A 20595-nucleotide genomic window follows, 5' to 3' on the forward strand; every position below is an offset into this window, starting at 1 on the left:
TGAGGATTAAGCGGTGTATAGATAATGGATGGATGGACCTTTTCCCAAATTTCTCTTTAAAATGTGACAAAGCATGCAAGCAAATTGCGTCCTTAAAAAAAACAGAACTGAATCTAAATACCAAGATGTGTGCAGCAGTTATTGTGTGTGTTGTGGGAAGAAAAGATGCCTGACGTATCTTCACTGGTTGTGAAATGTTCCCCTCACAAGGCCGAGCTACATCTACTGTGAGTTGAACTTCACAGCAGCTGTCTCTGTGTGTAGGAGGGTTTTAGATAGAGACGAGTCACAAACCTGTGTGTGCAACAAGTAAATCACATCAACAAAAAAAAAAAAAAAGAAAAGAAAAGCCGGCAAATGCAACATTGAGTTCAGTCACAAAAAAAAAAAATAAAAAAATGCAGAGGTGGTGCATAAAAGCATAGTCTAGTCAAATAAGAATGTGGTCACAGTCTGACGCAGTCTGCCTCACCGTTGGTCTGGGAGTTGGGAGGTAGAGAGGGAGCTCATAAAATGCTCAACATGCCTGAGACTGCCCTCTGATGTCACCGAGGAGGGAGAGCGAGAGGGAGGGAGAGTGGGAGGGGACCAGAGGAACAGAGGGAGGGAGAGAGAGAGAGAGAGAGAGAGAGTGGCAGCTGGAGGGCAGAGCAAAACACGTCAGTGAGAGAAGCAGGGAGAAGCGACAGAGTGAGAGACGGACTGTGTGAAAGACAAGAGATCTGTTCTCACCACCAGAACCAGGTCGGTCTGCTGGGTCTTTGCGCTGCAGTGGACTTTACAGTTCTGTTCAGAGTCACACTTTGGGCTACTAACACACACTTTCTCTCTCTCTCTCGCTCTCTCTTTCTCTTGCTCCGATACTGTACACTAGACACACACACACACCACACACACAAACGTGCAACAACCGGACAGCACGGCACAACTGATGGGTAAGAGCTCTTGTTGTTATGCAAGGATTACTCTGTAGATAGCGTGTAGGGAAGTGTTGTATTGTGTGTTTTTTTTCTGTTGTGTCGCCGTGACTTTCACTGAGTTTATTTAGTGTGTGCACTAATGAGTCGTGTTTTAGTAATCTCCTAGTCGTGCATGCGTTTGCGTACACCTGTTTTGCTGCTCACTTGAGGAGTGTGTGTGTGTTTGTGTACATGCTCGTTTGCCGTGTGTGGGTGTGCAGCTTTGGGTAGTGACAGTGTTTATTGAATGGTACTGATGTATGGAGGCTCGCTCAGCACCACTCAGCGCAGCCTTTAACTGAATGGAGCAGATGGCAGTGGCTGTGTTCTGTCCCTCCACACACTCTATTGTGTGCGTTTGCATTTATGCCTGTGTGTGCGTGTATGAAAGTGAATTTTGTTTTTCTTTTTAAATACAAAAGAGTGAATGTGTGTTATCTTTCCGCAGAATAAAGTGCCTATTAAGGGTTTAATTTGCATGTAGTGGCCATTGCACATGCTGTGTCACCATTTGGCTCTGCAGCTCACTGTCTTGGATCATGTGGAGAGTCTGTGTCTCAGTTCACTTTGACAGTTAAAATCACAGTGCTTTGACACATCTATCAGAGAAGCTATTTTTAAAAAAGAAAAAAGTGCCCATGAAGGATTTGTATATCTTTCTATACCCAAATGTGAAACCTCTACACTTTCTTTAAATGACTTGATTAGTTCCTCTTTGGTTTGTTTGGGAGTTGGTTTCAGGGAACACTGACTAGCTGTCATCGCAGAAAAAGAACAGAGAGGTGAGGAAAACAAAGAGGCGGCGGCTCGCACCACGACACCACCACGCTCCAGAGACATACATCAACACACACCCATCCCAGATTGGACAGTAAAGCATTGAGCTTAACACACATGCGGGCCATTTGTTGAATTGCTTGCCTGCCGTCATTGGTTCACCCGCCACCTCAAGCCCCACCCCTGCTCCCCTGTCCAACCAACCGCTGGCCGCGATCCCACAAGTCGCCATGGCGTTTGCCTCCCGACTCTGTGAGCACCTGTGACTGTGGGGCTCATGGCGGGATGACATTATGTCAGCGATTAGGATTCATTCTTAACATGCAAGCCTCGCGGTGATGTCACCGGTGTGTGCCTTTTGCTTTTTTTTTATCGCACACATTTTGTTGACATTACATTTAAATCATGAATGGGTGTCAGGTTTCTCATACACTGTGAGTAAACATGGGGCTTTTTCCTCTTAGTGCACTGATGCCCAGTGGGGTGAGGAACTCCCTTGGGAATCCTGGTCTATAAATAACTCTGCCTGTGTGATCCATATTCTCAGCCTGATCACGGGAGAGGGGGATGAGAGGATGGAGGGAGGGGGAGAGTCGGGGATAAAGGGACACAGAGAGGCATGGATGGGGGAAGAGGAGAGAAGAGGAGGAGGCAGGGCCTGACATTTCCAGCAGCTTTGTTTGTGTAGGTCTTCGGCGAGTTCAGCCAGATTTCACATCATCGTGCCTATAGTCGGCAACGCTAACAACTCTATGGGATTTTCACAAAGTAAACACAATTTCCTCTCTGGAAATCAACAGAGTTTATCTCACTTCCGCCCTTCATAGCTGTAATGGTCCTTCGTAGCTTTTATGTTCCTGCAGCTGCTCAAGGTCCGCGGGCTTAGACACATATCAAACCTACTGTATGCGATTATAAACTGAACCTGTGAGTGATACAAAGAAAACCTTCTAGACTTGCAAATGCCTCGTGTCCTCTCAAATTCATATGGATGGAAATCTCAGCACAACATTAGATATGTATCTTTGCTCTGGACTGCTTAGTCATGCCTGCAGCAAGAATATTTTTTTTGCTTTATCATGTCTGCTGCTATCAGGATGAGTCAGCTTGTGCAGCTACCTCTCCTCTTGTTGGCTCAGCACCACAGCCTCACGCCACATGCACAGAGCGCTATCCTCGTAAGCTGGGCTAATTACTTCACAGGTGCCTGCCCCCTGTTGGGTGCTGTATGTCACCCTGTTTGTCTGCTCTTGTTGACAAAGCTTTGTTTACTATAAAAACGCCTCTTTGTGCTGAGAGTTTCTGTCATGGTGCAACTATAGCAGTACGGTGATCCTTGTCAGCTTGACTATTAGCTATCAGTAAAGTGTGCCACAAATATGCTTCTTGGGTGCTATTAAAACTTTTTATAGCACTTGAAGTCAGTTTATCTGATAACAGTCGTGTAAACAAACTGTAAACAAACAGTAGATAAATACTTTTTTCAGAAATACTCTCTCTGTATCTTCTTATTTGCACCAGATTATAGAATCTAAAACAGCTCCACATCCTGAGATCCTTGTTGCAAAATCCTCCCTCTTTTTCAACATAATGTCAGCTGCATTTAACCAGCTGCAGAAGCAACAAAAATAAAAACATGGGAGCACTGAGCTGACTTGGAACAGACACTTCTCAGTGTCTGTGTGGTTCAGGTATAGGCTGCGGTGTTGCTACATAAATACATCAAGGTTATCAAAAGGTTTAAGTGCCTGTGTTCCTGTATGTGCAGCTTTGTGTAGCTAACATCACGATCCGTAGCCAGCAATAGCTCTCAGTGCAGTCTTAATGTGCCAGCCGGTGTGGTTAGCCTCTGAGTAGCTGGCTGGAACAGTGATTACACCACCTCCTTCTTTCTCTCCATCTCTGTCTCTCTCTGTGCACTTGTAGCCCCTCAGTTTGAGGATAAGTGGCTGTAATTAGTTTTTTTTTTTTGTTATGTTGTTGTTGTTGTTGTTTTCTGCCTCGTTTTAGCCTTGCAGCCAGCCATTGATCACGAGTCCGGAGGTGATCAGCCATGTTAACAGAACCTAACTTCATAGACATTGAGGATTTAAAATGACTATTTATATATATATATATATATATATATATGGGCACCTCAGGCATAGCTTGCACAGTACTTCTGCAACATGTGGCACACAATTACATTTGCACATTATGTTGCATGAAACACACAACACCACAATCCAGAAGTGTTTTTGTTTGGATATATTTTAGACATTTTAGTTGGGCTTTGCTGTATTTTTTATTTCTTCGTCGTGCTTGTTTGATGACTTGTTGGGAGTGAAACACAACTGCTGCGAGGTAAATAGAGTGGTGCCATGGTGGCACAGTGTTGGCACTCAGTTTGGCTTTAGGTTATGGTTGCATACTTTTACCACAGATGTAATTGTGCACACTGGTTTTAATGGTTTCAGTTCACACAGGCATCTACTTCATCTTGGGTGTCTTCTAAATTATGATATTGCATCAACTTCTTCGCAAATGTTGTGTTTGATGTATTTTATGAGCTAGCTTAGCAATGTCTGAAAATGTAGTTTCTTTCATTTGTTGTCAATCACAAAGTTACAGTCTTTCAGGCTTTGATGTGCCATTTCTGGTTATTTTCCCAGAGGAATGTTTGGATTCTGTTGTTGCAAAGTGAACGTATGGAAGCAGAAAATACGCTTTTCCTTTGTGTAGTTTTTTTTTAGGTTCATGAAAACAAATGACCTTTATAAATCTCTGTGGCATGCCAACTTGGGAAGACACATGGGGCTTGTGTGCACGAAGAGCATGGTGGTTGAGAGCAACTGCCAAAACCCTATTTAGTGGAAATTGGGATGGCGTTTGTGTCCAACACTCACCTCGGTCCATATGGGAAACTATACAGCAGAGCAGGCGCTAATTGAAGCGATGGTGCACGCATGATTGTCTCTGTGGGTCTAAAATAGCCTGCGCCTGAAAGGGCCTCCCGTATACAAAGTCGCGCTCCGTATGAAATGGACTGACACGGCTGGTGAGTAAACAAAAGGTTTTGTTTGTTTGACCTTGCTGTTTACTGCTTGCTTGATATGTGTGTGTAAACAGTCGACAGGCATGTTTGTGTCAATGCATGCGTGCACGGTGGATGCAAGAGGTGGTGGGCTGGAAGTTTACTCCGGTTCACAGGGAACGGGCTTTGTGTGGACGACGCAGGTGATTGGCGCCGAGAAAATAAATGTCGATCAGAGCCATCTTCTAATGAGGCTCACTTGTTTGTCTTCCTAATCGTGAAACTACCTTCTTTGCAATTGTTTGATCAATTTTAATCAGCCAGTACATTCATCTCTGGTGTCAAAATCTGAGTTTCTTTATTTTTTTGGTGATTACAAAGCTACCATAATATGTTTCAGGCAAACTTTGTTGTTACAGTTTATGTTGTTTACTTATAAGCATCCAGATAATTGAGATAACTATAAAAATTGGTAGAAATAATAATTAGACCATCTGTTGTTTCCTTAAAAAGTCCACAAAACAGGCCTTCAGCAGTGATGCTTTTGTTTGCATTTTAATATAGTGGTTGAATAAAAAAGAAGAACTTGCAATAATTAACTACATGCAATAAATTGTGTTTAAAAATGCGACGTTTTGGAAATCTTTGTGAAGTCTTTGTGACGTGCCGATTGATGAGGACGGGGATGTGAAGACTGTGGTGTTGAGAGCAAGCGTTTAAACCCTGTTTAGAGGAAACTGGGATGGTGTTTGTATCCAACACTCACCTCAGTCCATATGGGAAAATATACGGCAGAGCAGGCGCTAAAATAAGCGGCACAGGGATCTCTCTGAAAGGGTCGCCTGTGTACAAAGTGGCACTCCATATGAAGTGGACTGACACGGCTGATGGGCAAACAAAAGGCTTTGTTTGTTTGACCTTGCTGTTTACTGCTTATTAGATATGTGTGTAAACAGTCGACAGGCATGTTTGTGTCAATGCATGCGTGCACGGTGGATATGAGAGGTGGCGAGCTGAAAGTTTACCACGGTTCACAGGGAATGGCTTTGTGTGGTGATTGGCACCGACTGTTCAGATTGAAAATGACAGTGGCATCTTCTAATGAGGCTGTCTTTCTATTGGCTTTGTAATATGCAAGTGACAAACATACAAGTCTGTAGGTCGAAGGTCCAGGACCTCTGACCTGCAGACTATATGTTGGTCAGAGGTCTAGGATCTCCGTCTCCCTTCCATTTCCTTAATCCGTCACTGTAACGTTTTGCTAAAATCACCTGACGTTATATCGTTTTGAGCTCTAACAAGTGTATCGTTGGATAATAGCACTCCTCCACCCTTGTTTAATTCAATCTAAGCCCAACTCTTTCATCCTTTCAAACTAAAGGACTAAACAGAACAAAACGCCTCTAAAGTCCAGCTCTCGAGCGAGTCCTAACAAGTATAGTGATCCAAGTAAACGGGCACACATGTGCACCAGTGAAGCACCAGCATGTCTGGCCTAGCCACACCCTTTCTTCTCTCCCTGCTGTCCCGTTGGGTGGTGTCGAGTTTCCTCCCGCACTGAAAACCTGCCCGGTACCAAAGATGTCATTGGCTGTCTCAGCAAGTAACTGCAACTCCATCGCCACCTCATTGGCCACTGGGGATACCAGGATATTCATGATAGGCTGGGGATGCTTTGCACTGGTTTTCGGGTATTGATCACTGGCAGAGGGCTTGGCATGGTGCAAGGTGGTTCTCCACAGAGCAGATATTGATCAGAAAAGACTGACTGATACACAGGAGGTTTTGAGCTTGAAGTCGAGATTTATTTATTTATTTTGTTTTGGTTGCACTGATTTAAAAGATTTTTGTTTTTGACCTACAAACCTGGTTTAACTTAACTTCAACAGGTTTATCTTCATTCACATGTTAAGCCCACTTTAATCAAAAGCTTTTAGACTTCGACTGAATGACGTAGAGCGCTGTCAGTGTTTGATCCCAACATGCCGTATTCCAGTTACATATCAAGGATTTAAAGTTGGCAAAGATTGTATGTTTTCTTTTTTCCCTGATGTTATTTAGGGTGGTACTGTGTGTGTAATCTGCTGCGTTGTTGGCTTGTTGTGGAGAAATAATCTGATTGCACTGGTACCCAAGTTGTTGCATGTTGCGTTGCTGAATTGAGACTATTATCTTTTCTTTTTTTTTTTTTTTTGGCTCTTACATCTTTAGAGATCAAAACAGACCTGTACTCCTTCACTAGATTATTCTTTTAAAGCAGATTAAATAAACCATGAGGACTGTAGCACAAACAGATGTTGAGATGTTTGTCTCGGGCTTTTTGGTTTTACAGTTTCGGCATATGGCGGCAGTGTTTGTGTGTCAGTGTCTCGCCTGCTTTTATTTTTAATTTGATCTATTTTGCAGGTCTTATACCTTTGATTTAATTTAGTTTTTACATTTTTTTTAGAATGCCATATATTTTTTAGTAATATTGTATTGCCTGGGTTGATGGTTGAGTGTGTGTGAATTTTGGGTATTTTGTCATCTGTGTCCTCTCACAAAGTCAGACGACATCAGCACACCTCCAGCATTGCACTTCCAAGCAAAATGCAGGGTTACCGCTCACATGCACACATTCCAAGTGGAAACATATTGACACACACGTCAGCAAATCCTTTCTACATGTTGCAGAGGGATTGTTTTTGCGCTCTCCTCTCTGATGTTTGGACGGATTTATGTAAACAGTATATTTGGGAAGCTTCCTACACACATTTCTCCCACCGCAGCACATACTGATGTTCTGATGATCTCTGGCTTTAAAAATCGCAGACAGATTTTATGTTTTTTGGCGTTTTGCTAATGCTCTTATCCCGCGTGTACAACTACAGTATAAAACAGACTCAAATCCTCAGCGTGCCAAAATTACAAGCGACCGAAACCAGCATGAAGCGCAACTGTCGAGGCTGAGGCGTCCCGGCAGCTCGTGTAACAAGTGCTCGTCTGTCTCATTTGGATGAGAAAGGATAAAGTTTGGCTGCAGTTAAAGAATATTAAAAAGATGGGACCTTGACACATGATGATGTAATTTTACTATAAAAATGCAATTCTCTTTCTTGCTTCCTTTTCTTTCAGTGGACGTGAGCACAGCAGCACTGCCCACGCAGGTGCCCCCCACCGCCACAGCCATCCTTCCCATGGACCTGCGCGTAGTGGACCACCCTCACCACCACCACCAGCAGCAGCCCCCCTTCGGCCTGGTTCCCCCACCCCACCCCGCGCCGGCCACTTCCACAGCATCGTCCGAGACAGGCAGGGGGCCAGTCATTGGTAAGTGGCGGTGGTGTCCGGTTGTCTTGCGGTATCTCGGCTGCTTTCCACAGATGTGCGCTCTTTGCTCTGAGTGATCCGGTCTTCAAAACCTTTTTACAGGCCACCAGGAGCAGCACCTGCAGCAGGAACTGGTGGCTCTGAAACACAAGCAGCAGCTCCAGAGGCAGCTACTGATCGCAGAGTTTCAGAGGCAGCATGAACAGCTCTCACGACAACATGAAGCTCAGCTGCAGGAACATATCAAGGTGAGGCGGTGGGACGGGAGGGGGAAGGAAAGGTCCTCTCCTCTCCTCTCTCCTCCTCTCCTCTCCTCTCCTCTCCTCTCCTCTCCCCTCTGTTTGTGTGTCTGTATCTCACTCGTGGATGGGGGTGAGGCGGGAGTTCTTCCTTGGATACAGCGACTGCAGGGCTGTACTCAGCAGAAATGCATCTTGTGAAGGACAGGAGGAAACAAGTGCATGTGTACATTTAAGTGGGTATGGCGGTGTAATTTGATCGGGTGGCAGTATTTTGCTGCTTAGTTATCTCCATGGGAACCTTGGCCCCAGTAAACCGTGTGTGTGTGTGTGTGCGTGAATTTTGTATGCGACACACTGTGCTGAAAAGACTCACTCTGGTGTTGCTACGACCACAAAGCCAGCCAACAAGGATGATCAGTTTAGGCTGAAAATAACTCTGGTGCTTCTTGTCCAATCTGCTCAGTCTCCAGATTAGCATGGCTGTCATTTTTGCACTCAAACTTGTTGATGTCATACGTGTTAGAAAAAGCAAACTTTCAAACCATCTTTCCAGCTTTGCTATATGTAGGAACTTGACATTGTGCAGCATCCTTTACTCATCTGCTGTCTCTTCTTTTACGCTTCCTTCCTTCCTTCCATCCTTCAATCTCCTTGTGTCCTTCTCTTCACCAGCACCAACAGGATTTACTGGCGCTCAAGCACCAACAAGAGCTGTTGGAGCATCACAGGAAGATTGAGCAGCAACGTCATGAGCAGCAGCTGGAGAAGCAGCAGCGAGAACACAAACTCCAACAGCTCAAACACAAGGAGAGGGGACAAGAGAGTAAGTAGCACCCGCTAGAGAAGGATATTTGAAGGAAGTGGCCAACGTATTAACTGTGGTACTGCACAGTTGTTATAACGTGCCACAGAGTTAGAGCTGGACTGTAAATTATCAACATGTCATCAACGATACGCACGATTTTATGATAAGAAGTGAATGAGTGGCCAAAAGAGGAAGCAGTCCAGTGTGCATAAGATAAATTATACTGAATAAAATATGAACATTAAAGAAGTTTATTTGTATACCAGTGGCACAGAGGTGTCACGAACGAGCTCCGAATGAAGCTGTCACATTTGACTGAGCATCTATTCACTCTCGTGTACGCCACCAACATCTGTTGTACCTGTGCTGAAACACTGTGTCATATTATCACAGCAGGTGTCAGAGAGACTTGGCCCGTCCAACCCCTCTGTCACAGCACCTGCACTTACAGCACAGCAGTCAGAACAGCCTGACCTCACACATTCACCACAGGGAATATCAGACAGCCAACACAAGGTTAGAGGAGCAAGACACCGAGCAGGCCCGCAGGACCTCTGAATTAAAATTTCTTTTTTGTTTTCCGGTGTCATGTTGATTGAGAAACAAAAATTCCTGACTTGATCTGTTTGTTTCCTTTTAAAGAACACCTTTATTTCCGCTTTGGTTTTATTTCTGTTGCTTTGGCCATCATTGCATCTGTTATAATCATAAAACTGTGCTTAGCAAACTGTGTTCTGAGATTCAGAAACAGTCAGAGGATAGTCGGACTCACTGGATGTAAACTGTAGGTATGAAGCTGCTGTTTCCGTCACACATGTCACACAGCTTTCTCCTCCCCTTCTTTATCTGCATGTTACCATTTTCAAAATCTCCTTCTCCACTGGAAACGACAACAACAACAACCTCTGAGCAGCAACATACATGCTGAAAATAACACATTTTGACAAAATTTGGATCTTGTGGTAATGCAGCCCTGCTTGGTTCTTTCAGCAAATTTGTCATTTTAATGACAGTTCTCGCCTCCCTGCGTTCCACCAAAACCAATTTCCTCGGACCCTATTTTACTAAAATACCATTGCTGTATCCTGGGTTTAGCACCGTCCAAGATGATTATAATTGGTTAAAAAAAACAGCTAGAGCATCTCCCTCCCCACAGCAGAGTGATAATGAATAACAAGGTGCAGCCAGACCATTCTCCAGCGCTGACACAGTGCTGTGTCTGGCTATGCCAGATTAGACAGAGGAAGAAAGCCAAAACTGTGAATGTTTATAATGGACAGTCTGGTTAACAATTTCACAGTCCCCCATTGTTTCCACTTCCAAATTGATTTGTCTATCCTGGGACTTTGTGTAATATCATTCCCAGATCTCAGCAATTGACTTGGTGTGTAAATATTATCATAACTTATAGAACTGGTGGCCAGACTTCTGATGCCAAAATTATTCTTTAGTAATTGTCATTAGGACGTATTAGATTGTGTCTATACTGTCAGGAATCCTAATTATCCAGCTGACAAAGTGCTCCTGTTTAGACTGACCAATAACATCCACTTGATCATTAAATAGGCTTTGATACAACTGCACATTGTTCTGGCAGGAAAGTATGCATTTATTTCAACTGTGGCAAGCCAACTGCTTTTCTGCTTCTAGTTTTATACAACATAAGTAGAAGGTGGCACCAAAGACCTTCCTCGCCTTGTCATCACATCATTGTCTTGTTGTTCAGAGGCACTTCACACATAAAGGTGCCTTCCCTTGAACCGCCTTACTGAACATACATGTGATTAAAGCCATGTGTTTGTTTTTTTGGATTTCAACACAAATCTTTTGAATGTATTTACTGGTGGGGCCCACATTTAGAACCATTATTTTCTGCCATGTCTCAGCCACTCAGCACTGGGAAAAGTGAGCCTTCGGTTTGACGTCTATGGAAAGAGTATTGGGTTGTAAACAGAAGAAGCTTTGTTAACTACTGCACTAAATTGCATAGAAGGCAGTCTCATAAAAGCCAATTTGCTTCAGTGGCAAAAGCAGACATATTGGGATGCCGGCGCTTCCAGCTGCACAATGATTTAGAGAACATATATTAGCTGTTGTCTCTCTCTCACATGCTGGATTTACCACTTCCTCTCTCGAGCGCGACACATCACCTGTTATCACTCCCACTGTCACATTCTAATAAAAACACACCTCCACTGTTTTTCCTGTTTTCTCAAAACAGCTATTTTTTTCTTTTTTTTTTTTTTTTTAGCAACATTTATTGCTCACCTCACTCTCTCCCTTGTTTTTTTTTCCCTCCCTCTCACTCGTCGCCGTCTTCTCTCCCTGGACAATTTGTTTGCAGCTGTGAAATGAGGGTGGTAATTGAGGAGAGACCAGGAGCTGAGTGAAAGTCCTGATGTGCGTCTTCGCGGCTGTCGTCTCTGTAGAATTTCAATGAAACTCTAATGCAAGACGGTGCTCCTTTAGAAACCCATTATCTGTCAAAGTATGGATACATATTGTTATAATCTTCATGTTAGTGTCACCGATTGAACCGTGGGTGTAATATAGTAGAAGCTCTGAGGCACAAACTTCTCCAGGAGGGCAATACTAAAAAAAAAAAGTGTTTTCATGTCGGGCAAAGGGGATATGTGTGATTGCATGTGTATATAGTAGAATTGTCTGGATAAATATACTTAGCTTTGCTTGCTGTCCTCCTGGGTCTCTGTGTTGCTGTGTAGGTGCAGTCGCCAGTACTGAGGTAAAGATGCGACTTCAGGAGTTTGTCCTGAACAAGAAGAAAGCCTTGGCTCAGCGAAACCTAAACCACTGTCTGCCCAGTGACCCGCGCTACTGGTATGGGTGAGTGTCACCGCCCACCACCACACAACCACCTACGGCTTCAAGTGCAGTGTGCCACTAGAGACGCTCTTTATATAAAGTCTAAATTCAAATTTGTTTCGGTATAAAATCCAATTTGACATGAAATAATTTTAAAGATTGAAGATTAGCTTTAAAGTTTTTAAATTTGATTCATTGTGCGGACTGTATTAGATACTTTGACTATACATTGGGTCGACAGCTTCTTGGCCTGGTCGATTATCAGATCAGATTCAGCATTTGTCTAATTATTAATATTGCTTTTTTGTTGGTTTGTGTTTGGTTTTTTTTGCTGATTAACCATAAATTAATGTGTGGGTCTTTTGTGGACCTCTTGGTTATACAATATCAGTAACAGCCCATCACACCGAGGGATAAATGTTGAAAAATTCTTTTAAATAAAGCTATCTGGAACATAGAGAAACAAATGCATGTTAACAAAGTTTGCAAATGTATGTGGTCTGCACTTGTATATAGCACCTTCTTCTACCTTAGTGGAACCCAAAGCGCTTTACAATGTGTTTCTCATTCACCCATCAGTTCTTAATATCTGTTATCAATTTCTAATAACCAGTATTGTATTGGTATTCTCAACATGAAATCATAAGCGTGGCTTTATGAAATTGGATAAGAAATTATTTTTCTTTTTATATCTATGTCTCTACTGTAATCTTAAAGGAGAACCTCTGTTTTCTTTCGGTTTCATACTTTGTTGTCAGTAATCACCTATAAATGTTGTGTTTTCCACTTTTAAGAAAATAAATAATTCTACAGCACTACCTATAGCAAATATCCTTAGAGTTAAGATATTAGGTGAATTGTTTTTTATGCATTTAGAAGCCTTTGAGTTGCTGCCTTTTTTTTATTTTATTTTTTTTAACCAAACAACAAAGTTGCCACACTATGAAAAATATCAAACGTAAAAGCCAGTGATGAGCGACATAAAAGTCTTCCCATTGATTTGCAAACACGGCAAACCCAGCGGTGTTATGAACCCCTGTAGTGTGGGCGTCTGTCATTGATGTGCTTTTGTGTCCACATCAAGTTTCCAACATTAGCCCCTCTGAATTAAGCTACAGAGAAAATGTTGAAGCAACAAGGCTTTTTTTTTTTTCTTCTTCTTCTGTCAGCGTTTGTTGTCGCTGATTGACAGCTGGCTCTCTTTGAGGTGTGTTCGTGTGTGCGTATGCTTGAAGTGGGCAGAGAGAAAAGACAATTGCACCTCTCCTGTGCTTTAAATATTTGAAGAGGCTTTAAGCAGTCAAACATTTCTGCCAAGGCAGGAGATGATGGAACAATCTCAGGACTGTGTAGCTCTCCTCCACTGTTCTCACCGTTCCTTCGGTCTGCTCCCTGTTTGCTCTACCTGTTGGAATTCTCCTCAGTTCTTCCAGACAATGTATTCTCTCTTCGTGTCTCACTCCTTCTCCAGCCCTGCTTCTACATTTTCAACCAACCTTCAGATTGGAAAGTAGTTCTCAGTCTTTTTGCTGTCTTCATGTGAAAGAAGACAAAGGATGTTCTCAGCCTTTCAGGATTAGTCCCTTCTCTCTGTTCTTTGCCTCTTTCTCCATTCCACCCACATTGTTGCCCACACTGTGCTGCGTTGACCTTGGACAGCAAGATAGAGGCTGTCTTTTTCACTTCCGCTTATGTGTGGGTGTGTGTGTGCGTTTGGATGCTCAGGTATAGTCGCTGTAGAGTGAGCTTGGCAAGTATGTAGTGACAGATTTCACTTTGAAATAGTTACTAAAGTCATATTTCATGTTATAATTCATTTACTTTTTTTTGTTCCTTGGTAGAAAAACCCAGCACAGCTCCTTGGACCAGAGCTCTCCTCCCCAAACAGCATTGTCAGCATACAACCATCCAGTGCTGGGAACGTACGACTCAAAAGACGACTTCCCGCTCCGCAAAACAGGTACAGAACGAAAGGCTCCGCTGACGTATTGTTCATTTCTGACAACCACATTCCTCCACGTCCTTGCCTGCTGAGAATGAGCCACTAATCTTCCCTTTTCCTGCTTTAGCAACTGAAAGTAAAATTGGCTTATTAGGTTTCATAGCCAGGAACCAGGAGTCAGTCGCTGCAGGATTAATAGAAGCTCTGAAATGCTCTGTGAAAAAGATGTCAAGTTATTTCATGGAGTCTTTGGATTCGTTCTCATGTAGATGATGGTGAATGGGAGATAATGAATTGGAAAATGAGAAACAGTGGCATAGGTGTAGAGGAATATTTGCTTTCCTGCTGAGGGTTTGTGGTTAATATGAAGCTACAGTCATCAGTAGATTAGCTTAGCTTAGCATAAAGACTAGAAACCCTGTTGAGAGGTGTTAAAGTTCGTTTACCAGCATGCCGTATTTAGTTTAATCTGGAAAAACCAACATGTGGAAATGACAACAACAAGGTAGTCGATTCCATCCTCAAAATGATCCTAAACAAGCTTCTTTTCTCGGCTTCATGGTTTTACAGTTAATGAAAGTGGAAATAGGATGGGAGCCTGACATTACTTTATCATTCATGGTCAGCCTTTTACTTCATCATCAGGTGTAGAAAATTTCATAATGAATCAGATTTTTCTTTTAAAAAAAAAAAAGAAAGAAAAAAAGCCTTCTGGCTATTGCTTGTTGAGACTCATTCACGCAGATATTGACTAACACATTCAGTCACACTTCTTCACGGACGTCATAGATCATTCTGTTCAACAAAACAGCTCTCGACTACCTTTGTGAAGTGTCCTAGTAGGCATGTAAAAACCACAGTTCCTGCCTTTTTGGATTTATCAGGCTCTGTCCATCTGCACATATTATGTACGGCCAAGCTGTGATTATTCACTTAGCGTCAGCAGCTGCTTTGGCGGTATCACTGCCTGCTTTCACAACTGGAGGCCAAACTCTGGGTACTCTGCACTCTTGCCCACCTGCTGTGAGCTGGAGGGAGGAAAGATTTTTCCTGGCACTCAAACTCAGACTGCGAGTTTTAACTTTCAGGGACACTCAGGGATTTTTTTTTTCTCTGAGAAACTGTCACAGTTTACAGAATTCACACAGTTCTTACTGACACAAGGCCCAACACAAAGTATTTTACATAATGCACATGTAAAGAAAGTGATGTGTCACTGGGAGGAAAGGAGTTTGAGAAGTGAAGGCACTGCACTTTATCTTTGTGTCAGTTGTGAGCAGAGGCAGAGAGGGAATACTGACTGCACACACACACACACACACACACACAGCTGTTGAGGAACTGTTGTGTCAATAGCGAGCAGACATAGATCAGATTAGACTGGCTGACAGAGATATGAACTGTGTTTAAGAGGAAGTGAGCGCCAGTGACAGTGGACACCACAGTTGTGCGCTCCCTCTGACGTCCGCAGCTGTCACGCGTGACGTTTTTGCCCCGTTTCGGACACACATTGATGTAAATCCTACGTGTACGTTAAAGATTCTGTTTCTGTCTGGTGAGTCCAGGCGAACAATATGGTACTAAACGGATTCATTGTCCGAGACTGAGGGGATTTGCGATAATGGCTCTCAGAAAACAGAGGGCCATTTTGATTTGCTGCGGCAGGAAGTCTGTCAGGCCTTCATGACAGAGGCTGACTTGTCATGCTGACCCCCTTTCTCCTTCACTCTTTCACACACTGTCACACACAGACATTCCCATTCCACACTGGCCACTGAACAACAACCATGCGAGATATGTGCATACAGTGTAGCACTGTCACGTTTCTGTGTTTCATCCAGTTTGAAGGTGGACAGTTAGGGTTTCTCAGCATCTTAGAGACTAAAGTCAGGCCCTCTTCTAGTGTTTGTGATGTTAATGGAATTTAAACGGGGTGTGCTGGTGCGCACATGGCTTGTTCTGGTAAGTGGCAGTTAAATATCTGCAATGTAAAAATCACCACATCCTTTTCCACCCACCTTACTCATATACCGCTCGGTTGTTACAACAATCAGTAATAGACGTCACTGATTTTAACAGCCTCATGTCACCTCCATGAAAAGGCCTCATTAGTTGTAACTATCAGAAGGAAACACTCAGCCTGCTCTTTGGTGGCCTGCGCTCTTATTTATTTTATATGCCCACAGCAGAGGTGGTTAGATAGTTTGATGTTAAATTTGTGAACAAGTGTCTTTCGGAAACTGTAAGAATTGATGGCTTTTAATCTGACGCCTTGTTTATACAGCAGTTTTGGCTGCCGTGAGATTTTTCAAATTCGGTTTATTTGCTTTCATGTCTTTCGAAAAATACGCAAGTGAGACAAATCTGTTTATCCATATGTCTGCCTCTCTGTTTATGTCCTTCTAATCTATTTATCTAATGTATCATCCACATATGATGTTTCTCGGAAGCCCTGTTGATGAGTTTCAGCAAACTACCCTATTGATTTCCATAAATCTCCCTCCCTCTTGCGTTTTCTTGGCAGGCCAGCGCAGCTTTCCCCCGGCATGTCTCTCGCAGCTCGGGACTCCTATCTGTCAAAACAGATGAGCGGCTGATCGATATGTTTTGTATCTGAGAATCAGTTTCCTTGTCAACTCCCTATTGAAATATTAAGCACCACTTATACGGACGTTTAATCTAGATTTTGTACAGTTTTAATGGCCATCTTGGAAGTATGAGAGCGGATTAGGGAGAGAACTGCGACGGCTTTTGTCTTGAGCAGCTTTGTGTGTAAAGAGATGCAAAGCACACAAACAGAAACACAAAAGCCACCATGTCTGTGATGAGATATGTAATCTGAAGCCACCTTTCATCACAATGTTTTGACCATATAATGCATAAAGTGTACCTTGGATTCAGGTGTGTGGTAAATCACTCGTGGCTTATTCATACGTGTATCATGGCAGGACTGTGGTTTGCTAAAGCCCAACTAATTTTCTCCCTCAGAAATACATTTCTGAATTCTGTTATGGCACTTATAAAACCACGCAGGAAAACATGATGCGATCTGACAGTCTGGCAAGAGAGGACGTAAAGTTTGTTTTGGAAATAATGCATTTTTAATAAACAACATAACCTACGACGCGTAACTGCATGAGTCTGCACGTCCGCTTTCGCCAGTCGGTGCTTACGGTCTGCTCATAAAATCTCAATGATCACGGGGAGGGGAAAATAATTCCAGAGAAAAGGGAGAAGCAAGGATTTAGAGGAAGTGAGAGAAAGGAGGGGATGGACTGAGGTGAAGGAGAGAGAGAGAGAGAGAGGGCTGCAGTGAAATGCCAGCATCAGCAGTAAAACCAGTCTGGGCCCTCTGCAGCGAGTGTGTTCGCACGTGAGCTCACTGGTGTGCTTTTGCCCAGTCGGCAGTAACACCCTTCAAAGTCACTGTGTCCTGAGGTGAACACCCCCATCGCGACCGGTGCCCAGCAAACACACACATGCATACTTCACTCTCCTTCTCTGTCTCCTTCGCTGGCCTCCTCCCAGCTCGTCTCTCTCTCTCTCTCTCTCTCTCCGTCTACTTCTTTTATCCGTCCATTCCTCAGGACGCACGAGCAAAACCTTGAACAACCTCCTCTTCTTCCGTTGTACTATCTGTGTGGGCCTTGTTTGTCCTTTCCCTACATTATCTACAGTTTCTATCGCCTTTGCCGCCCACTGTTGGTAGGTCTTCACCGTAGACTAATAAAGTTTCCTGTGACACCTACTGATATAAAACAACACAAAGGAGAGAGAAGAAGAAGATACTCGTGTCCACTTTTGGTGGATCCAGCACCGTGGCTCATATTACATCAGAACACCACCCAGAACAATAATAAACATAGCACAAGCCAAATATTACCAAAATCAAAAGCTTATCATTGAGGGATGTTCAAAGCCCAGTCAGAATCAATTAGGCTAACAAGTTATGTCGAATGCTTACAAGGGTGAGGCTTTCTCTGTCCTTATTCTACCTCAGAATCTGTTTCTGGTTTGAACGTGGCTGAAATACTCCCAATATTACAATTAGCCATTGTGTAACATAGAGTAGTTTTACAGTGTTGAGCTGCCGTGAATGGGGAGGGGTGGGTGGAGACAAAGGCAGGGACTTCAGAGCTCTCCTAATTCTAGAGAAAGCAATGATGTTGTTACACGTAAGCCATTTAAGATGTGAAGGGATTGTTTTTCCATGGAAGGAAAAAAAAAAAGGTCTAAACATGTAACTTTGATTCCCCTGAATGAGATTAAATCTGCAACCAAAAATATCGAACTTCACTTCACCGTGACTAAAACAAGCATTCACGGCCTATGCTCCTTGTCTCCTTGTCTTCTTGTCTCCTTGTCTCCTTGTCTTCTTTCTCCCGCTGTCTCCTCCAGTTCAACTAATGCACAGCATTTTATCCGGACCCAGCCCATCTCTCTTAACAAAGACTTTGGAAGAGTGCCCTCCTCTTAGAAGAAGCTCTTTTTTAAATAATTGAGTTTTATCATCAGCATTGTTCCCCTTAAAATTGAGAGTGCATTTGAAAAAGTACTTAGACATTATAGATTCACAGGAGGTCATCTCATCCCCACCGGCCAGAAGGTATAATGAGAACTTGTACCTCTTTGAAGTACATTAAAACTTCATCCTACCTTGATTAGCGTTCCAGGGGCCAGAGGGGCTTTAATGAGCCAGAATAGGTCTTCTAATAAGGAATTAATCACGACTGTACACAAAGAATCAATTGCTTCCACTTGGCTGTACCGAAAAGCCCTATCTCTCTCCCTCTCTGAGGCTAATGAATGTAGCCTGGTCTGTTTGATACAAGGTCGTCGGACGAGCGATGGGTCAACCACTGGTCAACCGTCCAGCTTCGACTAATTGAACGGAAGGAAGCTGGTGGAGGAGGGAATGAAACTGCATGTGTTTAGTATAGTCTGGCAGCGAGACACCAAGATTGTCCAGAAAGGGCCAGGCCCTGTCGCTGACATGATTCCCGGAATATACTGTACGCTGGCCTCGCCTCCTTCCTGCATGCACGTAGCACCTGCCAATACTGCTCCACAGCACACAGAAAAATCCAGAACAGGAGCATCTGTTTGCAGGCATAGCCCCAAGAAATATAGAGCTGGGCACACACATGCCATATGCATACAAACACACATGAAGACAGACACTGGCAGTTTTTTTTTTTTTGTAATTGGAAGTGTCTGGAAACATGCAGTGTTCATTAGCAGAGCGTGGAGGCAGCATCATTAAGCATGGGGTCAAGAAAGCTGCCAGTGGGCTGTTTCCCCCGTTGTTGCAGTGCTTCCCACTGTCACATGATGATGGCTAACCTCAGCTCCCGAATCTGTCGGCCAGCGCATACAGCGTGGCCTATAGGGACAAGCTCATTAGCACCGCTACATGCCAACAAACAAGCTCCCACTTGTGCGACCCAGCAATCTACCACCAATCCGAGTGCCAGAGCAACAGTTTAGAGAGAGTCTGTAATTTTTAATGCATGTGTGGGGCTAATTCGGGCTGCAGCACATTAATATTTTTAGAATTTGTTGGAAATGAAACACTCAACCTTGGCAAAGCTTAGCTGTATCCCCTTAGTTATCTGCTACACATGGGTCACATGGAGTGGAACAAGCAAAAGCAGATACTGACAACAGATTTTTCAGTTTTCATGGAAGAAAGTCTGAATTACTTCCAGGTGTTGTCTCAGAATAGACTTCTGTCCCTATTTGTGTCTTGTCAGCCTCTGAGCCCAACCTCAAGCTTCGTTCTCGGCTAAAGCAGAAGGTGACCGAGCGCCGCAGTAGCCCTCTGCTCCGCAGGAAAGATGGACCCATCACTACTGCCAAGAAGCGGTCGCTAGATGTGGCTGGTGAGTTCTCCGTCACTGGAATGTATCTGTTGTTTTAAGGTGGTGTCATGATTCGCATGACAATGATCACATGATGATAAAAATAGCAAAAAAAAAGCTGTTCCATCTGGAGCTTAAGTGATTGGAATTTGCCGAGCATCATAATATCTGTTTCAAATTGTGTCGTGCTGGAATAATTATCTTAATAATTAGTTTTAATTGGGTTGTGGATATGGATGTCACAGTCACATTTCAGTGCAGAAAGCCTAATGATCTAAGTCAGCTGTTAGATACATGTTAGTGCGTTGTGGGGGGAAGAAAATAAAAAATCTAATTTCTGTGTTGTGTGTATTCCAGAGTCCGCATGCAACAGTGCACCAGGCTCAGGTCCCAGCTCTCCCAACAACAGCTCCAGTAACATCCCCAGTGAGAATGGGGTCACAATCTCTAGCAGCCCAGGAGAGGTAAACAACATGACTGCATATACACGTGTGTCTGTCGGTGTTTGTGTCTATGAGCCACACAGGTGAGACTCCAGGAGGAGATTTGCAATGTCAGTTTCTTTTAATGGAGGTCTAAATCTCTACGTGTGCGAATTTGAGAGAGACAAATTGAGAAAGTGATGTACAGTACTATAAACTGTGTCTCTTTTTGTGTCTTTACTGTCTAAGTATTTAGTGTAATGGTAATGTGGATGTGTGTGTCCAGGCCTCCCTGCTTCAGAGGTTGGCAGCAAGGGAAGGTTCAGTCAGCCAGCTCTCTCTCTACACCTCACCGTCTCTGCCGAACATCACCCTGGGACTGCCGGCCACAGGTCCTGCAAGCACTGTGAGTACATTTAATATACAAGATTATGCAATGATA

At 43.5% G+C, this 20595-nt stretch overlaps 1 protein-coding gene across 1 annotated transcript in view; it reads left to right on the plus strand.

Moving 5' to 3' along the window:
- LOC103356262 (histone deacetylase 4-like) overlaps nucleotides 1-20595 on the plus strand; it is a 137157-nt gene that overhangs the window by 68655 nt on the left and 47907 nt on the right. Inside the window, exons 4-11 of the mRNA XM_008280348.1 lie at nucleotides 7864-8058; nucleotides 8161-8306; nucleotides 8973-9123; nucleotides 11829-11949; nucleotides 13770-13888; nucleotides 19624-19752; nucleotides 20089-20195; nucleotides 20440-20559. Coding sequence (XP_008278570.1) covers nucleotides 7864-8058; nucleotides 8161-8306; nucleotides 8973-9123; nucleotides 11829-11949; nucleotides 13770-13888; nucleotides 19624-19752; nucleotides 20089-20195; nucleotides 20440-20559 — 1088 coding nt within the window. The remainder of the gene's footprint in view (nucleotides 1-7863; nucleotides 8059-8160; nucleotides 8307-8972; nucleotides 9124-11828; nucleotides 11950-13769; nucleotides 13889-19623; nucleotides 19753-20088; nucleotides 20196-20439; nucleotides 20560-20595) is intronic.

Source organism: Stegastes partitus, unplaced genomic scaffold (genome assembly GCF_000690725.1).
Source record: "Stegastes partitus isolate 25-593 unplaced genomic scaffold, Stegastes_partitus-1.0.2 Scaffold190, whole genome shotgun sequence".
Taxonomy (NCBI): domain Eukaryota; kingdom Metazoa; phylum Chordata; class Actinopteri; family Pomacentridae; genus Stegastes; species Stegastes partitus.